This window comes from Branchiostoma floridae, chromosome 1 (genome assembly GCF_000003815.2).
Source record: "Branchiostoma floridae strain S238N-H82 chromosome 1, Bfl_VNyyK, whole genome shotgun sequence".
In the NCBI taxonomy this organism is placed as follows: Eukaryota; Metazoa; Chordata; class Leptocardii; order Amphioxiformes; family Branchiostomatidae; genus Branchiostoma; species Branchiostoma floridae.
The window spans coordinates 7,754,978-7,782,943 of NC_049979.1; the positions used below are offsets into that span (position 1 = coordinate 7,754,978).

General features: G+C 43.3%; 1 protein-coding gene across 2 annotated transcripts; it reads left to right on the forward strand.

Annotated features, from left to right (window-relative positions):
- Positions 1-27,732, forward strand: LOC118417058 (visual system homeobox 2-like). 2 transcript variants are annotated; one of them, XM_035822430.1, is made up of 7 exons: positions 1-488; positions 11,177-11,261; positions 17,847-17,970; positions 23,517-23,697; positions 24,540-24,677; positions 25,010-25,095; positions 25,336-27,732. In XM_035822430.1, the coding sequence occupies exons 1-7, from the start codon at positions 185-187 to the stop codon at positions 25,471-25,473; spliced, it is 1,056 nt and encodes a 351-aa protein (XP_035678323.1). In that variant the 5' UTR covers positions 1-184; the 3' UTR covers positions 25,474-27,732. The 2 variants fall into 2 exon arrangements, with proteins under 2 accessions (XP_035678323.1, XP_035678313.1); XM_035822420.1 differs by lacking the exon at positions 1-488 and adding an exon at positions 10,739-10,919 and having other exon boundaries at positions 24,552-24,677.
- The last annotated feature ends 234 nt before the right edge of the window (positions 27,733-27,966 follow it).

Sequence of the window (27,966 nt, forward strand, 5' to 3'; positions counted from 1 at the left end):
ATATTTCTATTAGTTGATAATTAGTTGATGGTAATTAGGCCGTCAGACGAGAGCTAATTATTCTAGCTGGGCGCAGCCCACGGGTTAAGGCGCTAATCAGGAGAACTCATCAGTGTGCGGTATAATAAGGCAGTGTGCGGACACAACAGGCAAACTTTCACTCCTGGATAGAGTCGCTACGGACATGACTGGAAAGACCACGGTGGAGACACAGCCCCTTGTCTCGGGACCACAGGCCACCCAGCCCCGCAGAACTCCCACTGCCGGTACGGTCATGAGGAGCCCGTTCGCCATCCAAGAGCTGTTAGGACTTGGGAAGGGTGACGACGACAGGAGTAAGGCGCGCACGCCCGTCCCCGCTACCGTCCACGTGTCCCTCCCCCAGCCCGCCTTTGTCTTCACACGTTCGCCCTTCCTCCCACCCATCCACGCGCCGGTCTCCCTCGCCCACAAGCTGGACCAGCAGCTCCTGGAGGCGCAGATACAAGGTACTTCCTTCTCTCTAGGGTTCTCTTGAGATGTGACTAGTTACAGATGTGTTGTTTATAACGGGAAGTGAGTGTGTCTTCTTCTGATCCCTCAGGTCGGGTCGTCAACACGACATCCCCATATCTGAACCATCAGTAAGTGAGTCATATGAGGTGCGGTAGCTTTAGTTTGTGGGTTTAGTATGTATAGGTTGCAGTATATTATCGGCACTCACTGACCGAGGCCACAATGATATACGTTAAGAATGTATCCATACAGAGGAGAGGCGCCTCTTAAACGTCAATGAAAGTCTAGGAATGAAATCATTTCTCCTTGTGTCTACACTGGCATGTATCGCACAGGGGGACAAGATACCGATGTCTTGACAAGCAAACCATCGGTAAATACAAAATCTTTCAAAATTACGCTTGCCGACGACTCACAGTTTTGCACACATACACCATAGAGGATGACAATTCTTACTTTTTGTGGCAATTTACAACTTGGTGCTGTGGTAGAGTAGCGCGCGAAAAATTATGTCTTTGGTATGAACTTATGAATAACTCTTCATAATACTTCATATCATAAAGTGCAGCACACGATTGCAGAATAGTGCTCTGTTTCATTTAGAATGTATTTAGAGAACTTCTTTTGGGACCTAACGCTTCGTCCATAGCCTGGTACCTCCCTTCGTTTGTTGTGATAAGATCTAAGTGGCGACACACCTGCCGTTTGGTGGGACATGGGGCCGTCATAATTTCTCTACCAGGGTCTTAGGATCGTAGCAATCAGCACATGGACACATAGATACATTCATATCGTCATAAGTAGTATTGTTTTGCTTTTCTTTTGGAAAATCCATCTACAGTAACAACAGCAATAACGAGCAGTGTTCTGGAGATTGATGAACACAATGGTGATATCGTCAACATGTTTACGGAGTAATAATGAGTGGGATGACAAATGAAAAACTCGCCTATTGTCTTCCTTTCTTATAAATCATACAAGAATACAAGTCACTCATCAGCTCATTAGTACATGTATTTTGTACTTAGTGTATTTAATGTAATGGACATATTTGTAGCTTTTTGTTCGGTTCCATTGTTTTCCAATGTTGGTAAACGCAAAGCAATCAGAAATCGGGTGGACGACCGTGACTTATCTTCCCTTTCCAAAATATACTACTCTTCAAAGTCAACACCAAACTGTGATCCAGTGATCAGCTAGTATCGATATTTGTGTGTCTGACATGTCGTTAACATGATGTGGTTTGGGTTATCATTATTTTGGAGCCAACATTGTCCTGATTTCTCACAACGCTCGTTCTGCAGACCTAATCACGCCACGATTGTCTCTATCTAGCGTCATAAAGCCCCTCAAGTCGTATCCTTGCCGATACTGGAACAGAAATACTCCCTGGCGATGTAGCAACAAAACAATGAAAGTTATGTCAAAGCTATCCGTTTATTACATTATTTCCTTCTCTGTTTACGGTGTCGGCGGTGGGTATCGAATCGCCCGGAGTAGTTTCCACCACAAAAAAGTTTGTACGGAAAATTGTTATGCCCTCCTTGCAGGCGCGGACAAGAGTTTGTTTGAATTTTGCTGCTTATTGTTGCTTATTGACACACTCTCACGTTTCTGTTTGCCACCGTGCCATCAAACTGGACATTATCGGTCGCCGGAGCGAGTAACCGGGTCGGAAGGTGTCGCCTTCTGCTCAATTTGCTAATTTCATTTCGACTTTTCGACTTTTCTCGGTCGGTAGTCTTGGACAATAGCAGGATGATAACACCTAATGTTCTCGCTCCTCCGGGGCAGACACTCGGCGGGACGGGATCCTCACTTCGCCTCCCTGGGAGCACCAATATTCAGGACTTTTTAATAAAAAAAAACACCCAGCCGCTTGTCCCTTGAACGCTTGGTACACTATTGTTATTGGTACGAAGTGATCCTCAATAAGATCCTGTTATTGTCACAATGTTGTACCACATGTGCGTGAACTGGATGCTTTGGCCTAACCTTGGTTCTTAAATAAAGTCGCCCAAGTATTCAACGTTAAACGTCTTGGCAAGTGAAGATCAAGGTGGTGGTGATCAAGATATTCTAAGCTTTAATAGTTGATGACATCTCCCTCGTCTTGATACGCCTGGTCCGTTCTCCCCTGAAACAAGGCAAAACCTTGGTGACAGAATTGGCTGAAAGTTTTACTGATGGGTTGATGGTCGATTCAGGTTTGCCCGGATAGTCGCCAGGATAAAGTTACTTCTGTTTTCTGGTTACTTGTTTCGTCGTCAAGGTCTGGGACTAACTCTTGAGTAGATCGGTAAAATTTATAAAATTTGATGAATCTACATCAGAACGGACATTTTACTCTTCCGTCTCAGATCCCAAGGAACCTACAGGGAGAAAAGACTAGAAAGTATATCCGTGTAAGCTCACTCGCTTTATTCTAGATCTTTTCCGTTGTTTTCGTTCGTCCTGGAGTTCCCATTCTAAGTTATCGGTTATTCTGTCCCTGTTCCACTTGCCCAACCTGTCGTAATGAGCCTTTTCACGGTAGACAGGAGGCCAGAATTAATCCAGGTTTCTTTTCTTCCGCGGAGCCTGTGGTTATTACAGTCCAGCCCAGACCTATTGTTGCGCCAGCGCGGTTAATGTCCATATTTCCCCGGGGCGAACCGTGATGGCTAATTGGAACATTGCTACATTACCCGTGAATAGCAACATTGTGACATTACTGCAGTACATTGCTACATTAGCCGCGATAAACGGCTGCGGTGTCCCGAGGCGTTCCGCTGCATTATTACACAGGTGTTAATTGTTGTGGACGGTCTTTGTGCAGACTTTGGGATATCAGCTTTATATTCGTCGGAACTATAAGTTATAGATTTGTGTTTTTCATTAGTGAATGTTACAGTCCTCTGATAAAACAGTTATTCATCCATCTACTCATCAACCCATCTGCCCATCCATCAACTCATCCACCCATCCATCCATCAATCAATCAATCTATCCATCCATACATACAAGTACTCAGTCATATACGACTCACACAATAAGCTGATCTCGAAATCTTATTTCCAAAATGCATGTATTTGAAAATTCAAGTTGAAGAGAAGGACAGTGACTGGTAACGGCCGTCCATTGGTGGCCAGTGCTTGCGTGTCAGTGCTAACTGTACCCAGGAACCGTACGTAACAGGTTCCCGTTTGAAACTAGGCTTAGCTGGTGGTCGACTGTCAACAAATGACTGTAACCTGACAGAATGTAGGTTCAATATTAAATGTCAGACACCCCATTAAAACAAGGGGAGCAGGGGCAGAGTCGTGTGATAATCGTTCAGTAAGCACATCTGCGCATACTCTAATTCAGTAATTGCATTCTGATTTGGAAGGTCCAAAACCACTATGATATAAACTGGTGTTTCTTATAACAAGAACTTGTTCTTCAAAAGAACAATATTCTAACATCTGTAATGGTTTAACATTAAAAACGAATACTAGTACCACTCATTGTCTTCCAAAAAGCTGATGAAAATGAGACGAAATTACCACTATGTTTGTTGACAGTTGATAGTTAAGCTAGCAGGTGTACAAATCTCCGATTGGAGGCTCACACTATCATGCACAAGTTAAACATTAGAGCATGATGTGTACATTGTGATAATTAAGGGCAATAAAACCACAATTCCGCAGGGCTGTGGTTTGGGGAATACGGGTCCGTTTGGGTTGTACTGATAACATGATATGAGATGATGAGATAACATGTGTTAGCCCGGCCTTTAATATACACGTTTCTACTCTTTCTACGCTTTTCAAAATACAGACACGAATTGATATCAAAGATTTTTTTTTTCGATTCAATTTTTCAAACAGCATAGTTTTCGAAAGTCATAAAATAGACAGAATAAGAACATTTTCCTGTAAATCTCGAAATCTAGAATGTCTCTAGGGCACGAGATATCAATAAAACGGTACAAAATAGAAAGATAAAAACGGCTAAAAAACGTCAAAAACAGCCGGTGCCTAACCTCTGCTTGGAGAGTACATTTGCAGTACATATCGTCCGTAAAACAAAATTGTAAGGAAATAAAACTAATCTGAAATAAATTGTTGACAAATTCCTGGCATATCTGTGGTTTTGTCGATGACGTAGGCCGTGTTGATTTTTCCCCACCACTATCATAACAGCGAGGTTGTCCTGAGGCTTAACAAATTAACGGTAGGTGTGGAACCGGAGGGGCAAGTAGGGCGATTAACCACGATTATCACCTCTTAATTATCGCCCGCAGATGCCTCTCCGTTAGCCGCACAGACGGAGGCTATTGTTCGATTGTTACGGTCACTTTGGAGGGAAAACAAACGCGGCGATGTCCTGCGGGGGATTAACCTAGCCCCGTATATACATCCGGGTAGGTTGTGGTCAGTGTTGCAATGTACTATTTTGATGCCACATATACACACACAGAACGTATCTAACAATCGTTTTGCGACGGTGATGTCAGTGGTTTTGATGTTTTCATGTATAGTACACGTTTAACAGTCTGGTATTAATGTTAGGATGGAATGGAGAGAGTTGAAATGATGCAAATATTCAGCTAGGAATGTTTCTGTCTGTCTGTACGTACAGGACAGTGTGATTTGACAGGAGCTCGGTTGGACTCATTTTGTTGCCGTGTTCCTCGGCTTGTTCGTCCCTTCCTGCTCCATGCCACATACATCAGTAACAGTTGCTATATAAAGCCGTTTAATCAGCGGTCTAAGGTCGCCCAGCAGGTGCTTATAGCGGGCCGAGGTCACGGGTGTTAGCGTGGTCTTGAATGGCTGCAACATGTCCATTGTTCCGTCCTGTACTGGGTAGAAATGAAGTTACCTAATACGGTACTATAGACCTCCACACACGGTAAAATGGTCACACATAGCACACTCTACCACCTTCATAACTTCCAGCCCAAAACAAGGTGCCTTCAGAAATTAGATATCAGGTCACTATGACGATAAATGTACTATATGTGCTATTTGTTGCACCTGTTTCACGTCTGACGGTTGCGGACTCAGTCCCAGTCCCGGTGTGCACCAACCTCCCATCTTTCCTGCCACAGACCAACGGGTCCCATCTCACCCACACCACACCACACATACAAACCGCTATATAAATTGGAATTAAAGCACAGAGTTAGATGCTCAATTGCTGCAGGGCATGTACGATATAGACATCAACTAACATGGCACTGTTCGCGATGGCGACAGTTGCTATGGCTACCCACAGGATGTAAAATAATTCTGCCTTTGTTAAATGGACAACAAAAGACCGCAAGAAACGAACATACTAATCAGCTAAATGGAGCATTAATATCTAACACCAACACTGTAATTATTGCAGTTGACATGAGTGATAAACGTTACTGGTTTGTGTAAAATGTAGGGAGATTGGACACACATCTGGACCAAAATGTCCCGGTCAAAGGCCTCGGAGGGGAATTTGGCATAGCGGATAAACTCAACGAAATACACAACTAACTCATGCGAGAATCATTCCTGCATCAAATGGTGAGAAAACTGCATGATTGTTTAAGACTTTTAAGTGACATAGTATGAAGCAGAACGGTGCAAAATTGCGATACGTTTGGGTGCTGTGGAAGATTCCGTTTCAACAACTAGATACAGGGAAACGCTGAATACGTAAATATGTTTGCTGGACAGGTCTTTATGATGAAGTCATCAATGTTATTTTTACGGTTCGCAGTTCTGGTGAAAATTGATGATTGATGTGCTTCTATTGTTGCACACTTTTCAATGTGGATAACGTAACTCGAAGAGCCAAGAACTATATCGATTTTCGTTTCCAAATAGAATAAAATCTATCAAAATATACATAAATTCAATTTCCGTACTTACAATGTAAATTGCAAAAGTTTCCATCAAAGCAATGTTCAACCTTACACACCTTACGACATTACAAATCTAAAGACATTTCTAAGTTGTTGACGCCGGCCCCAACAACCGTATGCATACATACATACTCGTAGATGAATCTACGCTGCACGCGACTTCAGAAAACAACTTATAGGAATATCAACAAAAATTAATGGATAGAGTGGCCAATAAAAGAGACTAACGCAGTAACTGAGGCGTGATGTATAATTGCAGCGAAATTTCATTTTAAGAGACGAGCGATCGCAGTAAGAGAATGTGCGCTGCTCGTTAGTTGGCTCACTCACCGAGTTTACAGGCTGAAATGCATCCCTGTAAAATCAGGTATAAATTCGACCAGTAAAACGACGTTATCCCTGTTTATGAGGATATTTCCCGTGATTTTAGGACGACGAGAGTACCGTGATGAATAGAATATACCGTGCGAGTAAATGAAATTACGGCGGAAGCTTTTTACAATTCCCGACGCTATTGGGCCAACGCGCGGGACAGATGCGGTAACGGCGGCGGCCCGGTCCCGCGGGAGCCGCCAGGAGGGCCCCGGGAGAAATCTCGAGCCGCCCTAATTGGAAAATGACTTTTAATTATCCTGATTGCTAAAGTGGGGAGAAAATGAAGGGAATGTCGTTAGAGGGATGACGTGATCCCAATCGGCTGTGTTGGAAGATGATTATAGGAAATCACAGATCTTCACCAACTCATCTCCGTGTGAACGTATACATCAGCCACAAGTTTCCTGAGTTCGCTTCTTCAACAAATAGGTTCAACTCAACTTCAAACGCTATGTCTTCATCGTGCCACATCATACATATTTCTTCTTGGTCTATCAAATTATTGGTTTTGTCGAATATTGGATTCAGCACAACCGCTATTATCTGTGCGGAAGGCTGGCCTCGCCGTTCTAAGGGTCATGGACGAGCCATAAAGCTAGTCTTTAGCCTTGTACCTTCCAATCTTACAATGTTATTATGTACAAATGATCAAATAACCCATCAATTGACTTATTGGTTGATTACATGATGGATTGATCGATAGATTAAATAGCGAATCAGTTGACCAATTCGATACGAATACTCACAGAGAGGGGAAAGTTGTTCGGGGAAAGGTAAATGAAGGAATGAAGTCAAATTGACGAAGTACTGACGAAGTACTGATGCCTGCACAGTCAGCTGACGCGACAAGTTTTTTAAACAAAGTACAAACCACTAAGAGTAACTAAATCAAACAATAACTATGACTGTAACTGTTAGCCTACAATTCCTCAGGTAAAGTGCGATCGAAAACACCATGTGTAATAGCGAAGCAGAAACGGACAATTGTACTACATTGTTCACATTATCTTTGAATATTAGTGCTTGCCATATTTATAAGTTTAAGTTTCGGCCCCTTCAATAGGCACTGAGGTACTGGGTTTTGTCAGGAAAGGCGAATGAATTTTCACATCAAAAATCTTAATTCGATACTAGTGCTCTCGTTAGGAATCAGAACAACACAAAGAAAACTATCAACAGATTATTGTCTGGCGAGAATTAAAATGACAAGTTTATAGAAGCAAACAGAGTTACTTACGGCCTGAATGGACTGGAGGTAGGTTGGTAGGTAGCTTGAATAATGTTGTGAGGCATGCCACGCTCTTCAAGTTACGTCCCTTAAGGCGTTTCTAAGGGCACATATGTCCACTACTTTGTGTCCACACCGGCTGCACCGTTAATAACTAACTGTTACTAATAGTTAGAGTTGTAACTTTTCACCTTATACACGCACTGCTCAACTGAACTGTACCTCTCTATGTACACCTAACATAGAAGGATGCTTGTTATAACACAATAAAGGCAACTGTGGGTTTTTGAGGGAAACAGCTTTATTGAGCTCATGGTGCTAGCAGGAAGGGGGCAATGTTTGGAAAAGGACACCCTATATTTACGTACTTAACCAGTTGTTCAGCAGGTGCCGCGTCCTCGGTGGGAAACAGCTCGGCGCTAAAAGCCGCCATTTAACTGCCATTTAGGTGTGTTCAGCTCGCTAGGAGGGAGAGTGTGCTGTCCATGTAGGGTATTGCACTGGCGTTTTGATGGAAGAGTAGAAAATTAGACGTTCGTTTTACACGAACTGTACACTCGGCAGATAGGCACACCTGTGTTTTACTGCTTCTCGTGGTCGTGAAGTATCGTCCTGTACATCAACACGGGAAATGAGATGAAATTGAAGTGCCGAGGCGCTCTTTTAGCTATCATATAGCACAGGAAAAGGGGGAATATGCTCACAGACGTCGACTTTTTCTATATAAATGAAGACAACAGTAGTGGAGAGCATAGGTTCAGGAAAAACGTCGGTATCCCTTAGTAACCTCTCGGCTACTCTTGGCTCTTACCACACAAGTGATGGTTTTACCCACTTCCCCTCAGTATGTTTCGCAATCACACCTATAACGGTTCCTTGGTCAATTACAGCACCTCGGCGAAAATGGCCGACGCGTCGTTAGCTAAGCCGCTACTTTTCCCGCAGTGCCCTAAGTGCCATTTACGCCAAGCGGACATCGCTTCTGGAGCGCAGCCCGTGGATATAAACGGCACATTCAGCGGGCCTGACGCAGATACATGGCTGCGAGCCACGCACTTTAAGTGTGCCATATGTCGTTAGTTACCTCCATTTGACTTGAGTGTAGCCGGCTAATGTTGGAGAGGGATTGAATGAACGCCAAACTTGAGCTGGCCAGTCGTGTAGATGAACCCATTTCAGCACCAAGGACATAGAACTGTTGACTTTTCCTCTCAACTCGGCTCCAACCTCCATATGTAAAAGTTGTATCAATATCTTCATTTTAAATTTCATTTGAGAAGTTACTAGGGCTATGGAATCGTTTTGTTTCAAAATTTATATTATAAACAAGAGCCATGAAAACGCGCAACGTAAGTTTGTTGTTTCATGTACTTCTGACTTATTTGCATTGAAAGAAACGAAATTGTTGAATCTTGTTTTATCTTTACTCCCTTATTCCCATTTTAATGTGCAACGCTTTCGTCTTTACATTCACATTGCGCCGGAAAGCCCAACCCCAGCCTATAAACGTTTGATACATCTGTACCATAACTGGGTGTCAGTGAGAGGGGAAGCCAATCCGTCCAGTCGCAAATAGAATGGACATATCAAACCCCGATGTCAGCAGAAGGCCAGCCAATCTGACGTTCAGTAGTGGAGATACATTGACAGAGTTTCCCGTGATGGCGGTAGTTCATAGATGGACATAAAAAACACACATACTGGTAACATCTTATGGTGTACTCTCACTGCACTTGAGTCAAGCTTGCGTCCCTGCGGGGTTCGAAAGATACTTAACGAATTTCAGAGATAAAGAACGAGTTTTCTTACTTTTTGTTTATTTTGTTGTCTTCCAAGTCATACTTGTACGTATTACGCAATATCTAAGTTTAAAAAAAAACGAAAAATAACAAAACAGTGACGCTGTGAATGAACCGCACAGTGACGCAAGCTTGACGTAAGTGCAGTGAGAGTGCACCTTTACTATTCTACGGCTTGGCATCTAAAATTTCTTTCATTCAACACTTTTCAAAAAAACAGGCACTTCTTTGGTCAATAATCAATTATGCTGATAAACTCAACAAAGGTTAGGTGCTGCTCATGAATGCACAAGATATTGAAAGAAAGCTTTTTTGTGTTGGAGGGTGGTTGGGATCTGTTATTTCGCAGCCGTGCTTTTTATGTGTTTGAAGATATGTAAAATATGACATGAACGCGTGAAAATAAGAAATAACAATTTGAGGCCGTCTCAATACGATGCAACGTTCCTCTGAAAATTTGAATGCTATGAACGTTTTCACCAGAACGAGTAATTCAACAGGAAAGGAAAGCTGAGGGTGCATTTCGCAACGATAGAGACCATCTATTACCGTAGTTCTTGCCAATGATTTCCGACAACCGTTACAAGCTGCAGAAGAAAACCACAGACGAGTCAGAATCTTCAGTATTTCACGTCCACCACGGCTCTCTTCCTCGCCACAGCGCCCTGCGCCACTTTATGTTTGTATTTATTTAATTTTGCTGGATGTAAGCGAAGCCATCCATCCTGGTAGTGCCGGGGGAGGTCGGGCCACCGTTCCCTGACCTCTCGTCCCCATATTTTACCTGGCGCACGTTAATTGAACCTGGGAGGGAGACGGATGCCCCATCACCGCAGTAATCGTGTGAAAAATGATCGTGTTTTACGCGACTTTTCCCCGTGTCAGCGTCTAATGGAGGTAATACACAAGACTTGCGCTCGGATTAAATTTCTTTTGAGCAAAAGTTGGGGGAAATTGGGCAATATATTTTGGCGATGTGCGCGCCTTCGGTCCCCCATCCTCCCTAATCCGCCATTTTTTCAGCTGTCAAGGCGACAGCCTCCCTACAAAAGGGCGGGAAGGAGCGCGGGCTGCCTCCTCGCTACGCGGCCCTGCCAGCTCCGTACAAGTCTAAGTAGAGCCCGAGTAGCCGCGCTCATGGCTGCCTCATCAGAAAGTCAGTACTTACCACACTAACGGGTCCTTATTTACTAAAGGCGTAACGCTGCCGTCTGATGGGCATTTGATTGCCACATTTGTGCAGTTAATGACAGTCACGGCTTCCGGGCGAAATCGCTCATCAAATCATTGTGCATTTCCTTCACAGATTTGTTGTGACACCCGAGTTCAACCTGTGGCGAATAATCCAGAAAAGTTTGGAACTCGAGCGTGGATTTCAAAATATTCTAACGCCTGCTTGTTTGTGTTTTCAAGGAGAAGGCCACAGGAGTCCAGACCTCAGCAAGGATGTGGACAGAGACAGGGACGACAAGAAGAAGAGAAAGAAGAGGAGACACAGGTAGGGACATTTTTTTCCAAAATCAAAAGGTGTCTTACTTTTAGTTAGATCTCCTTCAGAGAAAATACTGCGTCACTTTATCAGTATTGGATATGTTTGAAAGGCGATATGCAGACATTATGAGTGCTACGAGGGTTCATTTGTTGTAGTGTAAGCAGTTCATTCATGGGGTAACAGCGTATGCAAATGTGCTTCTCAAAACTTTTTATATTTGAATGGTTAATGACATCATTAAGGCAATGGCTAATTCTACGAGGCTTGCAATCATATGCTAATATCATAAGCTAAGAATCTATCTACTTCCTCCCTTTTGCTTGCGATAGTACAGATCTGTTTTATATTATCTTGTTGTAAATATTGGTATGAGGAATACTGTTTTCGAGCTATTTTTGAGAGCAAGAAAAATAAGGAACAGCCGCTTTGAATCCGCTGTGACATTCCGTTTGTAAAGCTGGACGTCATACTTCAGACAGGGCACGCTCCAGTCTTGACCTTCAATGAAAATCTCGACAAAACTGTAAAACTTGGGAATTTCTGGTTCCTCGTTACAATTATAGCAATTCTACCGCTGGCTAGGTATGTCAAGACGTCCTTTCGCGTTTAATCGGTAAGGTAATGAATGTGACGCCAACGTTTTAATGCAGATTAGGGATAGCTTGTGCATGGTTATCGAGGCAGTTATTATAGAAAAACATCTAGATATTGGTTGGATGTTACATTTGTCTTGTATAATCATATATACTATACATTTCTCAGCACGTTTAGAAATTCTGTTTCATTAATCCTTACGCAAGCAGTTCAAATAAGTCAACGAGTGGTTTTCTTGGTTTCTAGGCTCCTCCACAGGCAATCCACTTAAACGGAGTGGTTACGAGAGGTCACATGTGGGCTCCTTTTTATGCTGCTGTGTTTTGTCTCTGAGACTGAATGCCCTTGGCATTGGTGGTTGGAATTGATTCAAGCTTTGAGGAAAAGTACCGAAATGATATTATGTTGTCTGTCGTCTTTTCCTGGTCCATCATGAGTCTATCCTCGGAAGTGATGGGAGGTACCACGCATCACGAGCAGGGCGTGGCATGCCTTTTGTTTTTCCTTCCTTTCATCTATTTTGACACGTAAACTTATTATGGTCACCTCTTCAAACTAAGATCTTTGTTGAGAAACACAAAGGACTATTCTATATTGGTGAATTTCAAGGTTTCTGGCTGATGGAATGGGTTTTAGGAGCATTTTGCTCAGGTTTAGTGGTGCTATGCGCCAATAACTGGGTAGGAAATGATCCACTCTTTTATTGCATCACAGTCAAATTATTTGTCCCTCGCCAGATTAGCTGATCAAGAGAACGAAATCTTTACATGGTGTTTGTTAAAAATAACCGAGACTTGACTGTGCAGGAGATAAATTCTTGCTTTTACTGTCAGCTGAACTAGATTACATTGGTTGTGCTGCTCTTCTTCCACCTTCAATAAAATCCTGGCGGAAAGGAAGAAATAGACAAGCAATACATGACTTGGAGACTTGCATGATCTCTCCTTTACTGATGACTACATATTCAATAGGGAACAGAACACATAATGTGGTAGCTTTAATACTCCTTGTGGACCACCCATCCTAGTATAGCGTGTAGAAGTAACGTTAGTGCACTCCTCCTACTGTACGGGTCAGCTCGGCACGTTTTAGACTCCGTGTGGCGAAGGTGTAGACATTTCCCCGCCTGTTAGTGAAGGGAAGTAGCTGTGAGGGTTTAACTCGCTGTCTGTCGACATTTATCGACAAATTGGCAGGTAGACAGCCACTGCAGATCTCCATGGGTGGCACACAGACACAGGGGAAACTGGATGGAGTGTCGGACCACGAACTGGGTAATTTGAAACACGAAAGGAGAAGTTGTACTCTTGGTCAGGCGTTTGTGTTGGTCTGAGATGACCGACATGGCCTCACAGCGGAAAACATTAACAGTGACCATACCTTAGACATCGAAGGGTCATGAGCCAAATAGGTGACTTAGTATATGCATGTTAAGTGTGCTAAACTTCATTGTCAATGGTATGAAAAATCATGAACGTTTAGACTTCCATGATAATTGTGCCACACTTGTATGTATTCAGATTCTTCGCTACTCAGGTCCATCTTGGTATGTGGCGACCTGCTTCGTTTTGCGGAAGGAGAAACACTGTTTTGTAGGGATGTAACGTTACAATTCGGCTGATGGAACCGTGGCTAACATGTCCGAAGTCTAGACTACTAGTATCTTGTCTCCCCGTGCGCACAGAGGCCCACCTGTGGCACCTGTAACACGATCCGGGGCTAGGGAAGGGTGGATGTAAACTGTGCGGCGGGCAGTGGAGACAGACTCACGCTGGGGTTGATGTAACCTCCGCCCCATGCCCGCAGATCCCGTTCCCAATTTCCTCCTCTCTTGTATCCTTCACAGCCAGGTCCATCTTCTATGTTCTGAGGATAAACTCTGGAATGGCCACTCTGAATTCTGTTAATGGTCAAATCCTTCTAATTATAACTCTGCCCAGTCCGTTGTTGAACTGGGACTGTGAGATCCTGTTTGGCAACCGTTGGTCTTGTGTCGATGTAGGTTTCAGTTCTTCCCGTTGCTTCCTTGCGCATTAGATGTACAGATCTTTGATCAACGCCAATGAAAAGGTTTGTTTTAAAAATAGGTATACTTAATTCCTTTCAACGTTGGTAAGAACAACAGCAAATTGCAACTAAATCCATGAACAAAACAAGAGTTCGTAGACCTCATATCTCCATGAAATAGTCTGATTATGTAAATGACTTCCACATTTGCATAATCTATGCTAAGTAATGTACACCTGTAAGTAACCTATGCTGGTTACAATGTTGATTGTCCAAGCATTTACCACATCGATAAATTATGGCACTTTTGCATTAATTATGCAAATTAGGGACTTATTTGCATATTAGGTATCTGATAATGTTCCACCTGCCCCAAACTACATATATTGCATGTATCTGAGTTCTGTAAAGGAAACACTGCAAATACAGATTTTCCTCATTAAATATGCAAATTAAGTGCCAGTTTGCATAATTTGCATTTCATGATGTACATCTCTGTCTAAGCTACCTACATACCAAATATCATGTAAATTTGTCATTCCCTTCTTCAGTTATCGTCCTTAGAAGATTTTGACAAAAATGCCCCTGCAGTTCCAGAGCAACCTGCTAGGGGAACCAAATATACACCAGATATCCCTTATGTCACAAGCTATCTGCCATCCAAATAACAAGACCATAGCACATCCAGTTCAAAAGATCCAAAAAATGAATTTCTGCTGCAGTACCAAGGTCACATACCAGGGGGCCCAAAATTGACCTTGACCTTTGTCTTCCCAACACCTACCCACAAACCAAATATCATCGTAATCCGTCCAGAGGTTCTTGAGTTATGCTCACTACAAAATCCGGACACACAGACACACACACAGACACACACACACACAGACACACACACAGACACACTCAAAACTATATCTCCATTTTTCATGGAGATAATGAGTAGAGTTGTGGGGACATAGCATAACAAACAGACTGCGAATAGAAGATGTAAACCACCTCACAATCCTATGTATTGCGATATCTGGTCCAGTGTTTCTGTTCCGGACCACCGAAGATGTTGCAGATTGTGTGCTTCTTCTTAAGGTTAATTTGACCATCAAGACTTCCCACAAAAGCCCACCCTGAGGGGAAAATCACAGCCAATATCGCCGACTGAGAGGGCACCGTCGATACTGTCAAGCCGGGCCTCCCCGCCCGCTGCTCTCTCTATCGGTGCCCGGTTCGTGTTACATTCCCGCCCGTCTCCTGCCCTTTAGCGCTGCCCGTGAACTTCCCGGTGGTGGTGGGTCTAATTAGGGGCCGGACTGGAGAGTTTTGGCGGGGCGCCAGGAGCCGTAACACCGCTGAGACAGCGCCGGTGGCCGGGACGTGCTGACGACTGGCAGGCCGCGCTAGCCACAGCAGCACACTTGTTTAACTGAACTAACGTCATTACCTTCTTAAGCTGCTGTCTGTTTTGACTGTGTCCCCGTGGTTCTTAGAACCATCGCACGACATCACCACCTTCCTGCGTCGCTGCCCGATCTTCATATGAACGTTCAATAGTTGGAACAGAATATAATATTGTACATTGCCTTAAAATTGGGATCTTACAATAGAATCCACGTATCTGCTACCTGCTCCCGTATGGCCTATTTGAAGGCGGGTGTTTTCACCTATCTGGAAATGACAAAGAAATATACAGTCTACTAAAAGAAAGAAAGAAAAAAAGCAATCTTCACATACACAAGTTCATATTCATATAACTATATATATTCATCCAAGTGTGTTGTCATGACTACGTGGGTAGGTAGGTAGGTTGTCAGGAAACAACCCTTTGAATTTGGAGAGAGCACATGTGGTACGGGACATGCGTGGTTCACATCTCCATGGTATTTATCCCTACACAGTAACGATTTAGCGTGTTAACAAACAGACTAACGAGCTTCTAAACGGCAGTGGACAGGAGAATAGCGAAAAGTGACGGACGGGAAGGAAACCTGTAATTTTGTAGCACTCTGTTGTCCCCCCGGGGTAGCGAGCAGCTGCGCCTCGGGCGGATAGAGATGTCAGGCCGAAGGGCGGCCTGCTGGGTCCCCTGCTGCCGACTGGGCTTTGAACTAAGGTTCCTACAGAACAAAACACCGTGGTTTTTGAATGTCATTTTTTTTCTCCAGAAATATATGGAGTGAAACCTATCCCTTATTATAACGTTATCACTCCATCTTTGGCGGTCGTACGAGGGACAGGATTGTCTCCGGGTATCACACATTACATAACAGTGCCCCAAAGAAGCAGTTCAAACACTTACTGAAAACGGAAGGAAAACGATCACAAAATCGTTCTCACCGAGGAGAAATAGATTTTGGATGGTTGTACCGGTAAAACAAGTTTTAATGTGGGACTTCTCATCATATTTACCCTGAAAGTCCTGCAAGGGGAATAGCCGACTTGCTGTATTATATAAAGTCACCATTCGGTCGGCTGACGCTGTTCTTAATTTCTGGGTCTCCCCATTTCCACCTGGCCTGGACAACATAAACAAACCGTGCACCATGGAGACAGGAAGATCCCCGCTGCCCCAGGTTATGATGAGTACAGTCTGCATGTAATATTGAGGTGAAGCCCAGGACATCATCCACAGGACCGGACAGACTAGAGGTCAACCTGGCGACCGTCCTCTGACGTGTGAGGTCAGGTCGGCAGCACGGCGAGAAGAACATTTCTGCGGTTCGAAATGACCGTTTGATCGCTCGTGAAATTCAATAAATATCTGCCAGTGGCCAGTAACTGTTCTGGTCAAATACTTTCTCCTATTTATAACTAATACGTGAAGAGAAAGCACTGATTTTAGTAGATTATTTCGTTTTGACTTGGAATTGATATTGCTAGACATGGTATACGATCGAGGGGCCGATCGGTCGGTTATTATATTGTTCCATGTGAAAGTGTTGTCTTTGAACTTGATCCATCAGAATGTTTTTGTAGCCAAAAATATTTTGTACAAATGATATTGAAAAATGAAGCACAAAATAAACCAGTCTTAAACGGCTTTCATTAAAATACAGGCAATTTCATTGCAACAGTTAGAGATTTTAACCACCATCTGTGGAATATTGCTTCCTCACCGCGATGTAGCTGCTCATGTAAAAGCAGAATCTCTACAACTTTAGATGTGTTTAATATGCAGTTCTGTCTTGGGGATATTCTATTTCCTCTATTTAAAAGATGAAAATACTATTGTTGATGTTTCGCTGATGGCATCGCCAAAATTATTTGCCCCATTTTCGGTGACGGGAGCAATTTCATCACCAGCATTTTCTGCCGCTTGTAGTCGTAGATGTGGGCACCATGAAATTCTAGTATACGCCATAGGCTACATCATTGATTAAAAAAGTACGGTAGGGAAGGCAGCCAATAAAACCACCCGGATATGTATCCTGCTGTATTGCATGTCATGTGGCTGACTGACACACATTCCTGAGCTTTATCAATCGTTCAAAAGGTCACCGTGCAGCAGTGCGAAAATAATTACTTGTGCAATCGGACAAGATGGGTTCTTCACGGTTGATTTTATACTCATAAAGACTATTTTACTCGGATAGACATTGACATAACTAAATGTAGCACAGCATACTTTCTCGTGACAACTTTGGTAGTGATTGGTGCAATGTTATTTTCTATTCTGCATTACACTCTCTCCCAACCTTAGCTGTACAAAAAAAAAGAAGAAAAAAAAACAGCAACGTTTTGCTTTATCTTTCCTTTTATGCTGCTTTCCTGCACTTGAAGAATATTCTGTGTTCTCCCCGTTGTTTTCCCAATAACATTGCGGATCTTGTTGTTCGTGAGGGTACTCCACAGTAACGGTACAACGAAAAGTATATGTGGAATTACTTTTCTATCATAAACCCTGTTGCGTTATAATAGCACTAGTACTAATCTTCATATAGATTTCTTTGTATTCTACCGTTAGACAGTAACTAAGTACTATTCCCCCTCCCCCCACAGAACCATCTTCACGTCGTACCAGCTGGAGGAGCTGGAGAAGGCGTTTAACGAGGCTCACTACCCTGACGTGTACGCGCGGGAGATGCTAGCCATGAAGACAGACCTACCTGAGGACAGAATACAGGTAACACAGACACTGTTGGCATCTCAACCACTTATTTCTGGGCTTTTTTCCATGCGTCAATTCCTTTACTTGTGTTTATTCGATTTCCTGTCTTTGACATCTACTTTTTGTAGTTTCGTATATATGCATGGTCAACAAAATTAAAGCAACGAATATCCTCTTTTCCCGACCAGCGTCTGTTAGGACGAGATAATATTCTAGTATTAAAATATTGAGCTAAACTATATTACTTGCGCGTTTATTCGATTAGTTTTTGTGTGCATTTTTTTCTGTCAAAAAATCTGGAGGTGTCCCCAGATGCCGTCCTGCTTTACTGTTCATTTCTGGCCTCATCCTCTTCCGCAACCCACCGTTTTCCTACTAGTGACAAAAATTTAACCTCTTTCAATTCCTGAAATCATGCTTTGGGTCAGTTTTAGTTTTACTGTCCTATTCCTTATTTGTTTGTTTGTCTGCTTTGTTTGTCTACCCTGTAAACAGCTCGTGTATGTGAGCTGCGCTATGAGCTACATGTATCACGAGCAACAACAAACCCTCCTCTTGTAATGCATTTTTCTCGATACGTTATCTCAACCGTTACTCTGTACACCACAACCCAGCCTGCACCTCATGAGTCTTTAAACCGTCTCATGGCATAAAACACCACGTCTGTACTGTTGTAGCAAAAATAATGAAAGCTCCCATTATTATGTTTCTTGATGCACGATCTCTCAACATTTCTTCTGTTCACCACAAGTCCAGCCCGCTCCTCACGTCTCTGTTTGCTTGTTTGTTTGTTTGTTTGTTGATTGGCTTCAAATACACGGCAAACCGTCTCATAACAACTTCTGCCGGCTTGTCATCTCTCTATTTGTTTGTTTGTTCAGTTACTTGTTGGTATCGAATACACGGTAAACCGTCTCATAGCAACTCCAGTCGGCTCGTCATATGTTTGTGTGTTTGTTTGTTTGTTTGTTTGTATCGAATGCCCGGAAAACCATCCGATAGCATATACGTAACCCAGACCTGTGCTATATGAGCTGTAAAGCAAGACCGACCCCCCTCCCCCCATGTGATGTTTCTCGACACCTAATCTCGACACTTGCCAACCTCGGCCCGCCCGTCACGAGTCTGACCTCTCCCCCGCACGTCACGCCTTATCGACCGGCGCGCCGTCTCATTTTCCCCGTCTCCGGTTCTGCTCGATTTACCCCGCCAGCTCACCGGCAACAAAAGCCCGCCGACCCGGCAGTCAAACGATAGGAACAACAAGGCTGATTGCCAATCGCCTTAATTCTCATAGTCACGGTTTCTGGGTGGGTACGGTCGATCAAGCAGAGGAATAACAGACTGTATGTTCGTTTGTCTGAATTATTGTTTTATCTATTTCTATATTGCATATTTTAAACCAATATCTTTCGATGTCAGGTAAAGACCTCACAGGTTGTCATACCCAAAATATTGGCATAAACGAAATTCGTTACGTAACTAACAGCAGAGCGAGGAGCAGTGATTTGTTTAGTTTGTCACATTTAGTCGTTTAGTTTACAGACCTTCTCTGTGTAAATAAAGGACCGTACCAAAAGAAGATCAATCGTAAGGATGAGATACCCACAGACTCAGATTTGAACTGTTTATCAATTTCCTAAAGTTATTTGAGAGCTCAAACACAGAATACAGACATCCTCCACATTCTCCACAGTAATCATATCAGTAGCAATACCGGCAGGAACGTGTCTGAGTCTCGTTCATCCCTCACGTTCCTACCTCAATTAGCACGACAGTACAGTCAGCTACTCTAGGCGTCATTTCTTTTTTTAAAGTAACTGTTACATGAAATAATACAAATAACGGTACGAAGACGAAGTGACGACGGACTGAAGTTGCACTCAACTTATTTTAGCTCCGCCACTTCTACAAATATTGAAAATATATACATCAGACAGGACTATGATAATTGAATAGGTATATACATACATGGAAATGCATAATGTGTGTGATTCGATCCCCCCTACCGATAGAGAAATAAAGCAGAGAATGGTACCTGACCTTAAAAATGATTTGTAGATATGATGTAATCCTGTGTGGCCAACATAATTCTACATTCAAAGCTATATTTTGGCGTCATTCCTGTCTCCCGTATCCCTCGCCAGAATAGTGCCAGCAGCAACACTAGTGCCAGACATGACATATACTGCACTCACCACGCGTCCATACATCACGCACACCCGCTGATTACCTGCCGTTAACGGAGCCAAAAGTTGGGAACCTTATATATATTAAGTCGTGCCATTTCCGTGTCGATGCTGCAGTACGTGAGTTAGATGTCGACATGAATGTCGAGCAAACTGCAAGGTGACATGCTGACTTGTATCTATTGTGTAGGAATATTTAGGCAACCAAAAAACGCGGCGACTTCTACTTCTTTGTTTGAGTGTTGTTGGGTATGTGGACCCTCCCTATCCTGTGTATGTTTTCAGTAGCGTGGGAGTTTTTGGAACTCCGTTTTTGGAAGGCGCTTTTCCGGCGATGTATCTCCAGAACGGATCGTGCGATCGGAATGATTTTTGGTACATGGGTTGGTGCTGGTTTTGGGCCTCCTGGTGCTTGAACTTGACATTGCAGGTTGCCCTTTTTGTGTTTTTGGGGCGTTTGGGGTACGGGGTTATGTTTTTTAAGACCTCGTGCAGAAGTATGCCGACATGGCGTCCCGAGCAGGCGGCGATTCCTCATCGGTCTGTCCTGATTACCTGCCGTTAGCGCGGCCTGACAACATGATCGATCCTACACACAACCACTTTGATTAAGTGTACTTCCACTGCGGGGTGGGGCAGGCGACATCACTCAGGCTGTGTGCCGCCTCAGCCCGCGTACCGAGGCTCTCAGCATCGATTTGAGGGAGACTTTCCGTGGGCAAAATGTGACAAAATTCACCAGAAGCAGAGTAGAGAAGAACTATTTCGACGGGAAATGTACCCAAAGATCTTGCATCAAAGAAACGGTCATGGAATAAGGTCGTAGATAATGTTGGTATGATGGCTTGGAAAATCTGAGCCAAACTGTTTCAGAACGAAAATTATTTACAAACTCGCTGGGAGCAGTGATGATCAAATTCTGGAAAGTAACGTTACAGATACACATTTTCTACTATCATAGTAACTCTTTCTCACCCCCTCTCCCACTCTCCTAACTCTCTCTATATATATGTTGTCTCTATTATATTAGCTATATGCGAAATCGTTGTCTGTACATGTGTACACCTGTCGTCATCACCATCTCCGGACATGCATAAGTTATTTTATGGGTGCGCTGATACGACCAACACTTCACACGCCAATCCAACAGCAGGAAAAACCCTTTCAGAGCCCTGTATCAATTCCTGGAAATGAGCCCCCAAATGGACCCGCGGGACACCCGGGGTTTAATAACTAATTTTCTGGCGAGCAAAAAGCCATTAATGTATTAACGACCCGGTCGTAAATCTCACATTAATTGCTTGCTTCTCTGCGCGGATACAATAGCTCTGCCGGACGGTAATTCCGCTAGAGCGGCGGGCCAAAGTTTCGCCGGGTTGTGAGCGAGCAGGGTGCAGCAATGATACAAACGTTGTATCATATCACCGCAATGTTCTACACTACAGGGATGGAGAACAATTTGTATCCGTACTAGAAATATTAATTTTTCCACTTTTAAAACAAGAGAAAGTCCAGTTTACTTTGTGGCATTAAGGAGTGATGGCACATTTAGTAGTTTTAAAAGAAATGACAGAAAGAATAAAACATGCTAATCGATAAAAATGTGCGTTATCGCGGATTTGACACAAACGGATGATGGATCGGCGGGTGTCCGCCTCCTGAATCCGAGGAGTCACGGGACGTTTTGTGGCACTTAAGAAGGACATGGACGACCTGGCTTGGTCATGCGAAACGGATGAAGAAAAGGGCGCTTAAACGCCGATGCCTAACTGTCCAGGAGAGGGCCGACCTTCTAAGGCTCATGTGTCCGCAGCAGTTACCCACAACTTTTCCCTCACGCAGCACCCTAACACTCCAGTCACTTACGTATGCAGATCAACTTTTTTCTTTACATTGTTGAACAACTCCGGTCGCAAGGATACTCAAGGGCAATTTGGTCGAGATCTTGGCGCATTTGCCGACGACAATCGCGCGCACTTTCAGGTCGTTCCTGGAATTCACTCAGACAGCCCGGCGCCCTGATCGCTATCCGGCTGATTTCTGGGATCTGGAGGCTTTGATCTTGCGGAATGGGAGTTGCCGTGGCGGCGGTAAATGGCGCGGCCAGCCCGAGCAGGCGGCATGAAAGCCCGGCACAGCCCCACCGCCATCTCACGGCCCCGATCTCAACCTCACCCAGCCGAGGTAATTTGTCAAACCTCTGTATAATTGACAAAATGCACTCCATTATAAACACGGGACCCACTTCGTACCGTCCGAGGGAGCTTTTCTGCGCGTTTGCGGGATTATCTTAAGTAGAAAGCTCCCATCAAACTGCTCTTCGACTCACACACCGAAGCGGGCCGGGCTCTGCGTGAAAAACTATCAGCTTAGCCCATCAGCCAATCAGCCAGGCTCTAGTACCGAATGGGCTGATTTGGAACTTGTTTGGCTACTTTAACTCCAACTTGAGAATAAAGCTGTGCGCAGAAGCAGTATTTCTTCTCAGTCATTTCCAACGAAACACCATACGAAGTTGAGAGGACATTTTACAACTGTATCTTGGAAGTACAGTAGATTTTATGTGGAGTGTTTTTGATACCTCTCTGAGGATGGCAATGTGCCTCAACACGTTGTGCAAAAGAACGATCCAACAGAACCGCTCACATGGGATCTGTCCTTGGTGCTGAATTGGTTCTGCTGCTACTGTGACTATGGAAAATTTAAAAAAAAACGTTCCCTTCGTGACAAACAGTGATTTGAAATGCTTCCAAGCTGCGTTTTCATGATGCATCGTTGCCTTCTGTACACATCTATAATCATATCTGTTCATTTTGATTCAGTTCGATCGAATGACATTTCATATCTCTATATGTGCATCACTTCTCTTCTCATTTCTGTAGGACCAACTGCAGCTTATATATTGCACTTCAAAGTGTACAAAAATGGATATATATATTGACCTGTCTTGTTACAAAACATAAAGAAGCTTTGGATGTACCGTTTTGGGTAGTCTGTACAGGCTTGCCTTGACATTTCTCGGGCCTGAATAGAGTATTCATCAGTACTGACAAAGCTTGTTATGTTAAGCCTACGAACGCTGTTGGGGACATTCTGGTATGATTGACCATGGCAGTAGTTTGGAGTGCTAATTGTTACTGCAGAAAAGGACATATGTGTTTCCTGATGAACAGGTCGGTACATTGTGTGAATGCTACTGCTGGTCAGGTAACTGGGGTCTGACTGCCCATTCCAACAGAGAGAAACAAAGGTAGGTGTCGCCCGCGAACGGAAACAGAATCCCGAACGGTTTCCATCGGAAGCTGCATGCTGGTTTGTGACAGGAGACCCCTAACCCTCCCTCCCTTCGCCTGCCTCCCCTGCCCTCCCCAGGTCTGGTTCCAAAACCGGCGCGCGAAGTGGCGGAAGAAGGAGAAGACTTGGGGCCGCAGCAGCGTGATGGCGGAGTACGGACTGTACGGGGCGATGGTCCGACACTCGCTGCCGCTCCCTGAGTCCATCCTGAGGTCCGCCAAGGACGGGATCATGGAGTCCTGTGCGCCGTGGCTGCTTGGTATGTACCAAATCCTTCGACCTTCCACCTCCCTAGCCATGATCACAACGTCAAACCTATGACTTTTCACCTCCCCTCCACTCAACAAAAATAGTCGACCTGTGGTCTCCATCTGAACATGGCTCTACATTATTACAATAGGCAGTATTTTAGGACAATTAGATTTCAACTTGCTTGGAGAGCACAATATCTGTCACGTTACATCTTAACATCATTCTGACATGTCCATCCTTGATCTCTGATGTTGCGCGGAGCACTGAGAGACGCGGTGGCCTTGCTATTTCTCATTGGACTCATTGTCTAATTGACACACATTGCCTACACATCACAGTTAAACACATCCAAACCGTGCGTTTCTTCAGTTTCATTATGATACATCAATATACTAGGTGGTATCTCACTGCACTTGCGTCAAGTTTGCGTCACTACGGGGTTCGTTCACTGCGTCACTATTTTGTTATTTTTTTCAGATTTTTAAAAAATAATTCAGATATTGTGTAATACGTACGAGTAAAAGTATGACTTGACGACAAAATACTAGTTCACAGAAAGTAAGAAAATTCGTTCTTTATCTCTGAAATTCGTTGAGTATCTTTCGAACCCCGCAGTGACACAAGCATGACGCAAGTGCAGTGAGATACCATCTTATGCAATGATACCTAATGCATGCTTCTTAGTCTTACCTTTGATATGGAAGGTTAGCGACTACAAAACTTAAGTTTCGTTAATAACAACATCGAAACAAAACTGTGTGCGGTGGCGAAGCAGTTTAAAACCACCACGATTTGCATGAAACGTTATGTGCATGTATTCATGTGGCTCTTTCCCACTTTCTACTTCTGACATGACCGCAGGAATGCACAAAAAGTCCGTGGAGATCCAGCAGGCGCTCACCACCGGGGGCACGCAGAAGTCCGACTCCGCGGAGGAGATGGAGGACACCCCCGAGGAGGTGCAGGAGAAGGAAAGGCCCCCGTCAGGTGAGAGGAGTATTAATATAGAACTGTAAACTGCCCATCAGACGGTGTCTTCACACACTTGAACTGTAACGAGTGAACAGTGCCTGGTTCAGATTCTATTAACATTCGTTTGTTTGTTTTCTGATATGAGAAGCGTGTTGGCCCGTTAATCAGATATCTACCAACAAAGGTGTAAGTCATAGTTACGACTACTACTACTACCACTACTATTAATGCAACTAATAGATTATGTAATGAAATTATATTGCATTGAGAAAACTTTCTGCTGCCAATAACTATGAGAAGGAGCAACTCAATTTTTTCTCAAAAATGAAACTTCATTACATTTTCAGTGCACGAGGAAGCTACATCCAAGGAGGAGATGAGATCGAACAGCATCGCCACCTTGCGGGCCAAGGCACAAGAACACCATGCAAAGGTAAGGTTGTTCTTAGAAAGTGCAGAAGAATCACTTCAAAAATTTGAAATTTCATATTTTCAATCACTTTGCAAAAAAATGATGACGTTACATATTGCCTTCGTGCTAGAATCCAGTGGTGATACTGGTACATCGTCATATAAGGGATGTTAGTTATAAGTTGTTTGGCCGCATTGAAAAAAAGCAATGTCTTTATCATTGTTTCTCATCCTGTTTTCCTTCTTCTGCCCTGGCCTGAAGGTTCTGGAGGAGGCGGAGAGAGACCGCGGCACGGCCGAGGGTTGCACTTCCAGACCCGTCAGCTGCAGGAAGGAGGGGTCTCCAGAACACGGGCCCGACAGTGACAGCGCAGAGGAAAAATGTCTAGATCCAAACTGAACGAAAAGCAGTGTACAATCAAGGGATATCTAGAAAATATGAAAAGTTGCTGTTCGTGACATTGATGAACCCACTCTTGATTTTCACCATTGTCTATGACATATCTATATATCATGCCTATATACTATTTCAACCAGCATGGGTTTTGTATGGAGCTCCTGTAAAAAGAACACAGAGGTTTCGCTAATCTTGTAGTATCCATTTGTCTTCATGTCCCTTTGAGATGTTCCGGGCATCATTCTTGTATATATTCATGTAAGGAACGACATGTAAGAAATCACCTCGGTGGTTAAGTCAAGCCTGTTGCGTAGCAACGTACAAGTTTAAGGTTACAAACCTGTTACTATTCTACAACTGTTTGTAACGACATCATGCAGTGCAACTTTACTTCAAGTTGTACACACGGCTTTCAGTATCCCTATCTCGTCACTATTTTAGTAAATTCCTACATCGTATATGATACAACACCAGAAATGATGATAATGAATGTTATGGCCTACATTACTTTGCCACCGTTAATATAAATTTATATCTGCATGTTACTTTGTCATTTTCACATGTATACATTACATCGTGTAAAAAAAACAACAACTAAGCAACCATCATCTATAAATGTGTTCAATGTTGAACGTTAAGAATAATTTCAACAATGTCTTAATGTTCTCCCAAGACATCGATCCTGAAACTGTGTACATATATCAGATATCCTTACGAAATAGAACTGATGTAGTTTTCCCCTTAACAGAGAGTCTCTCCTGTAGGGAGGACATGTTTTTGTCCCTGGTCCCTGTTCGCCATGACTGGTCTCTAACGCTATCGCAGGTGATGAAAGCCGCCGCCTGGCGTTCTGATGACCTCTAACTTGTGCCACAGAGACGTCTACTCCGCCTGTCGGGATAATTCCCGGGTTTAATAACGGATTATCCTTCATTGTGCAATTAGCGTGATCCCTTAATAGGCCTGCCGGTAATTTGTCAAATCCATAAATTGGGCATGTGCGGAGAGCGCCCGAGGCTTTACGCTACATGATGGCACGCAACTTGAACTTAAAAGCATCTTTGCGGACACGATTATCATCAACCTTTCATTTCTTTTTGTTGACCTGGCTTTTAATCGGATCGACTCGGATTAGCATGACGTAATCTTTTACGACACAGCGAATTCGAATGTGATAAGAAGCTAAGTCGTAGAGTTTGTTCAACAGCGTTCCTTAAATTCAACTTTGACCAAACTGTGATGACAAATGTATCAGTCAAAGATTAGTCGTTTATGTTTGATCAAAGTTGACTCAAAAAGATTTTGTTCCGGTAAACATCACGTCGTTTCTCGGGACCTTTGACGGTGACAAATAATCTTGACCAATGCAAATTTTTGCCAGAGAGTGAAGATGCCTATGAGGTCAGCGTTGTTGTACCGCTTATCAACTGCTTGTACAATCTTATATATCTGTAACGTTACTGTTCTGTGTCGCGTTGTTCGCCAAGCGATGTGTTTGTTGTCTGGGAGTGCCCGGCGTGCTGAAAACTACTTAAGTCTGATAGACCACTTTCTGATTTGGAAAGTATCAAATATTGCTGTTTGAATTTGGTAGCAATTCAATTTTTGCAGCATTTGATTAGTCAGCTGTGTAATTGAAAATTCACAGCTTTAAGCTTATATCTGCCTGTTGGAAAAAACAGAACAGTTTTCCATCTTCAAACAGCTTAAGAGTTAGACTACCTTGCTTAGTCAGTATGCACACCCTGTGTACCTTGTGCATGTCTTGTGTTTTGTTGCTCTGTAAATAAAAGCCTGTGCTTGGATCAATGTGCATAGTGTGTTTTTGTTTATCTTACTTACGATATACATACAAGAAAACTGAAATAAGCAAGGAAGGTTGGAGGCTTAAGTGCAATTGCTGATATATATGATTTGAATAAACAATCCAGCATATTCAGTATTCACCATGTCAACATTGTGGTTGTAGACAGCAGGAGGGTGTGAAAGGGCTAGCCTCTCTGCCATTGCAGGGTAATTTTACTAACTACAGTGAAGTACAGCCATGCTTAAAAATACAGACACATTTACTTAGCAGAAGCTGGAATTATATTCACAGGTCACCTGAGGTGTTGGAAACATCCACACAGTTAAATGGTGGAAAATAATAAGACAAACAAATCTTGCTGCTTGATTTTGGTTTAGGCCACAGCAAGTAAATTCTATGGATGACATCCTCTGCAGACTTAAAAAATAATGCGATAGGGTGAAAAAAAAGCAAGATGGGTAAAAAAATACAAGATGGGTAAATTTTAAAAATAGAACCCATAAACGTCGTAACAATAATAGAAGTGACAAAACATGGTAGCATAGACTACAAATCATTCATTCCTGAATTCAAGAAGTGAACTATAGTGTAGTAAAAGTGACACTAGACTGGTATCACTTACCAAGTTGGCAACTGCACTCATGACTCATGATGCCACTTTTACAACTATCCAACTATAACTTCACTTC

Excerpts from the sequence above, each read along its gene's own strand:
- LOC118417058 (XM_035822430.1), top strand. The coding sequence starts at position 185 with ATGACTGGAAAGACCACGGTGGAGACACAGCCCCTTGTCTCGGGACCA. Across the intron at positions 489-11,176 it reads CCTGGAGGCGCAGATACAAG|GAGAAGGCCACAGGAGTCCA; the intron begins GTACTTCCTTCT and ends TGTGTTTTCAAG. Across the intron at positions 24,678-25,009 it reads GAAGGAAAGGCCCCCGTCAG|TGCACGAGGAAGCTACATCC; the intron begins GTGAGAGGAGTA and ends TTACATTTTCAG.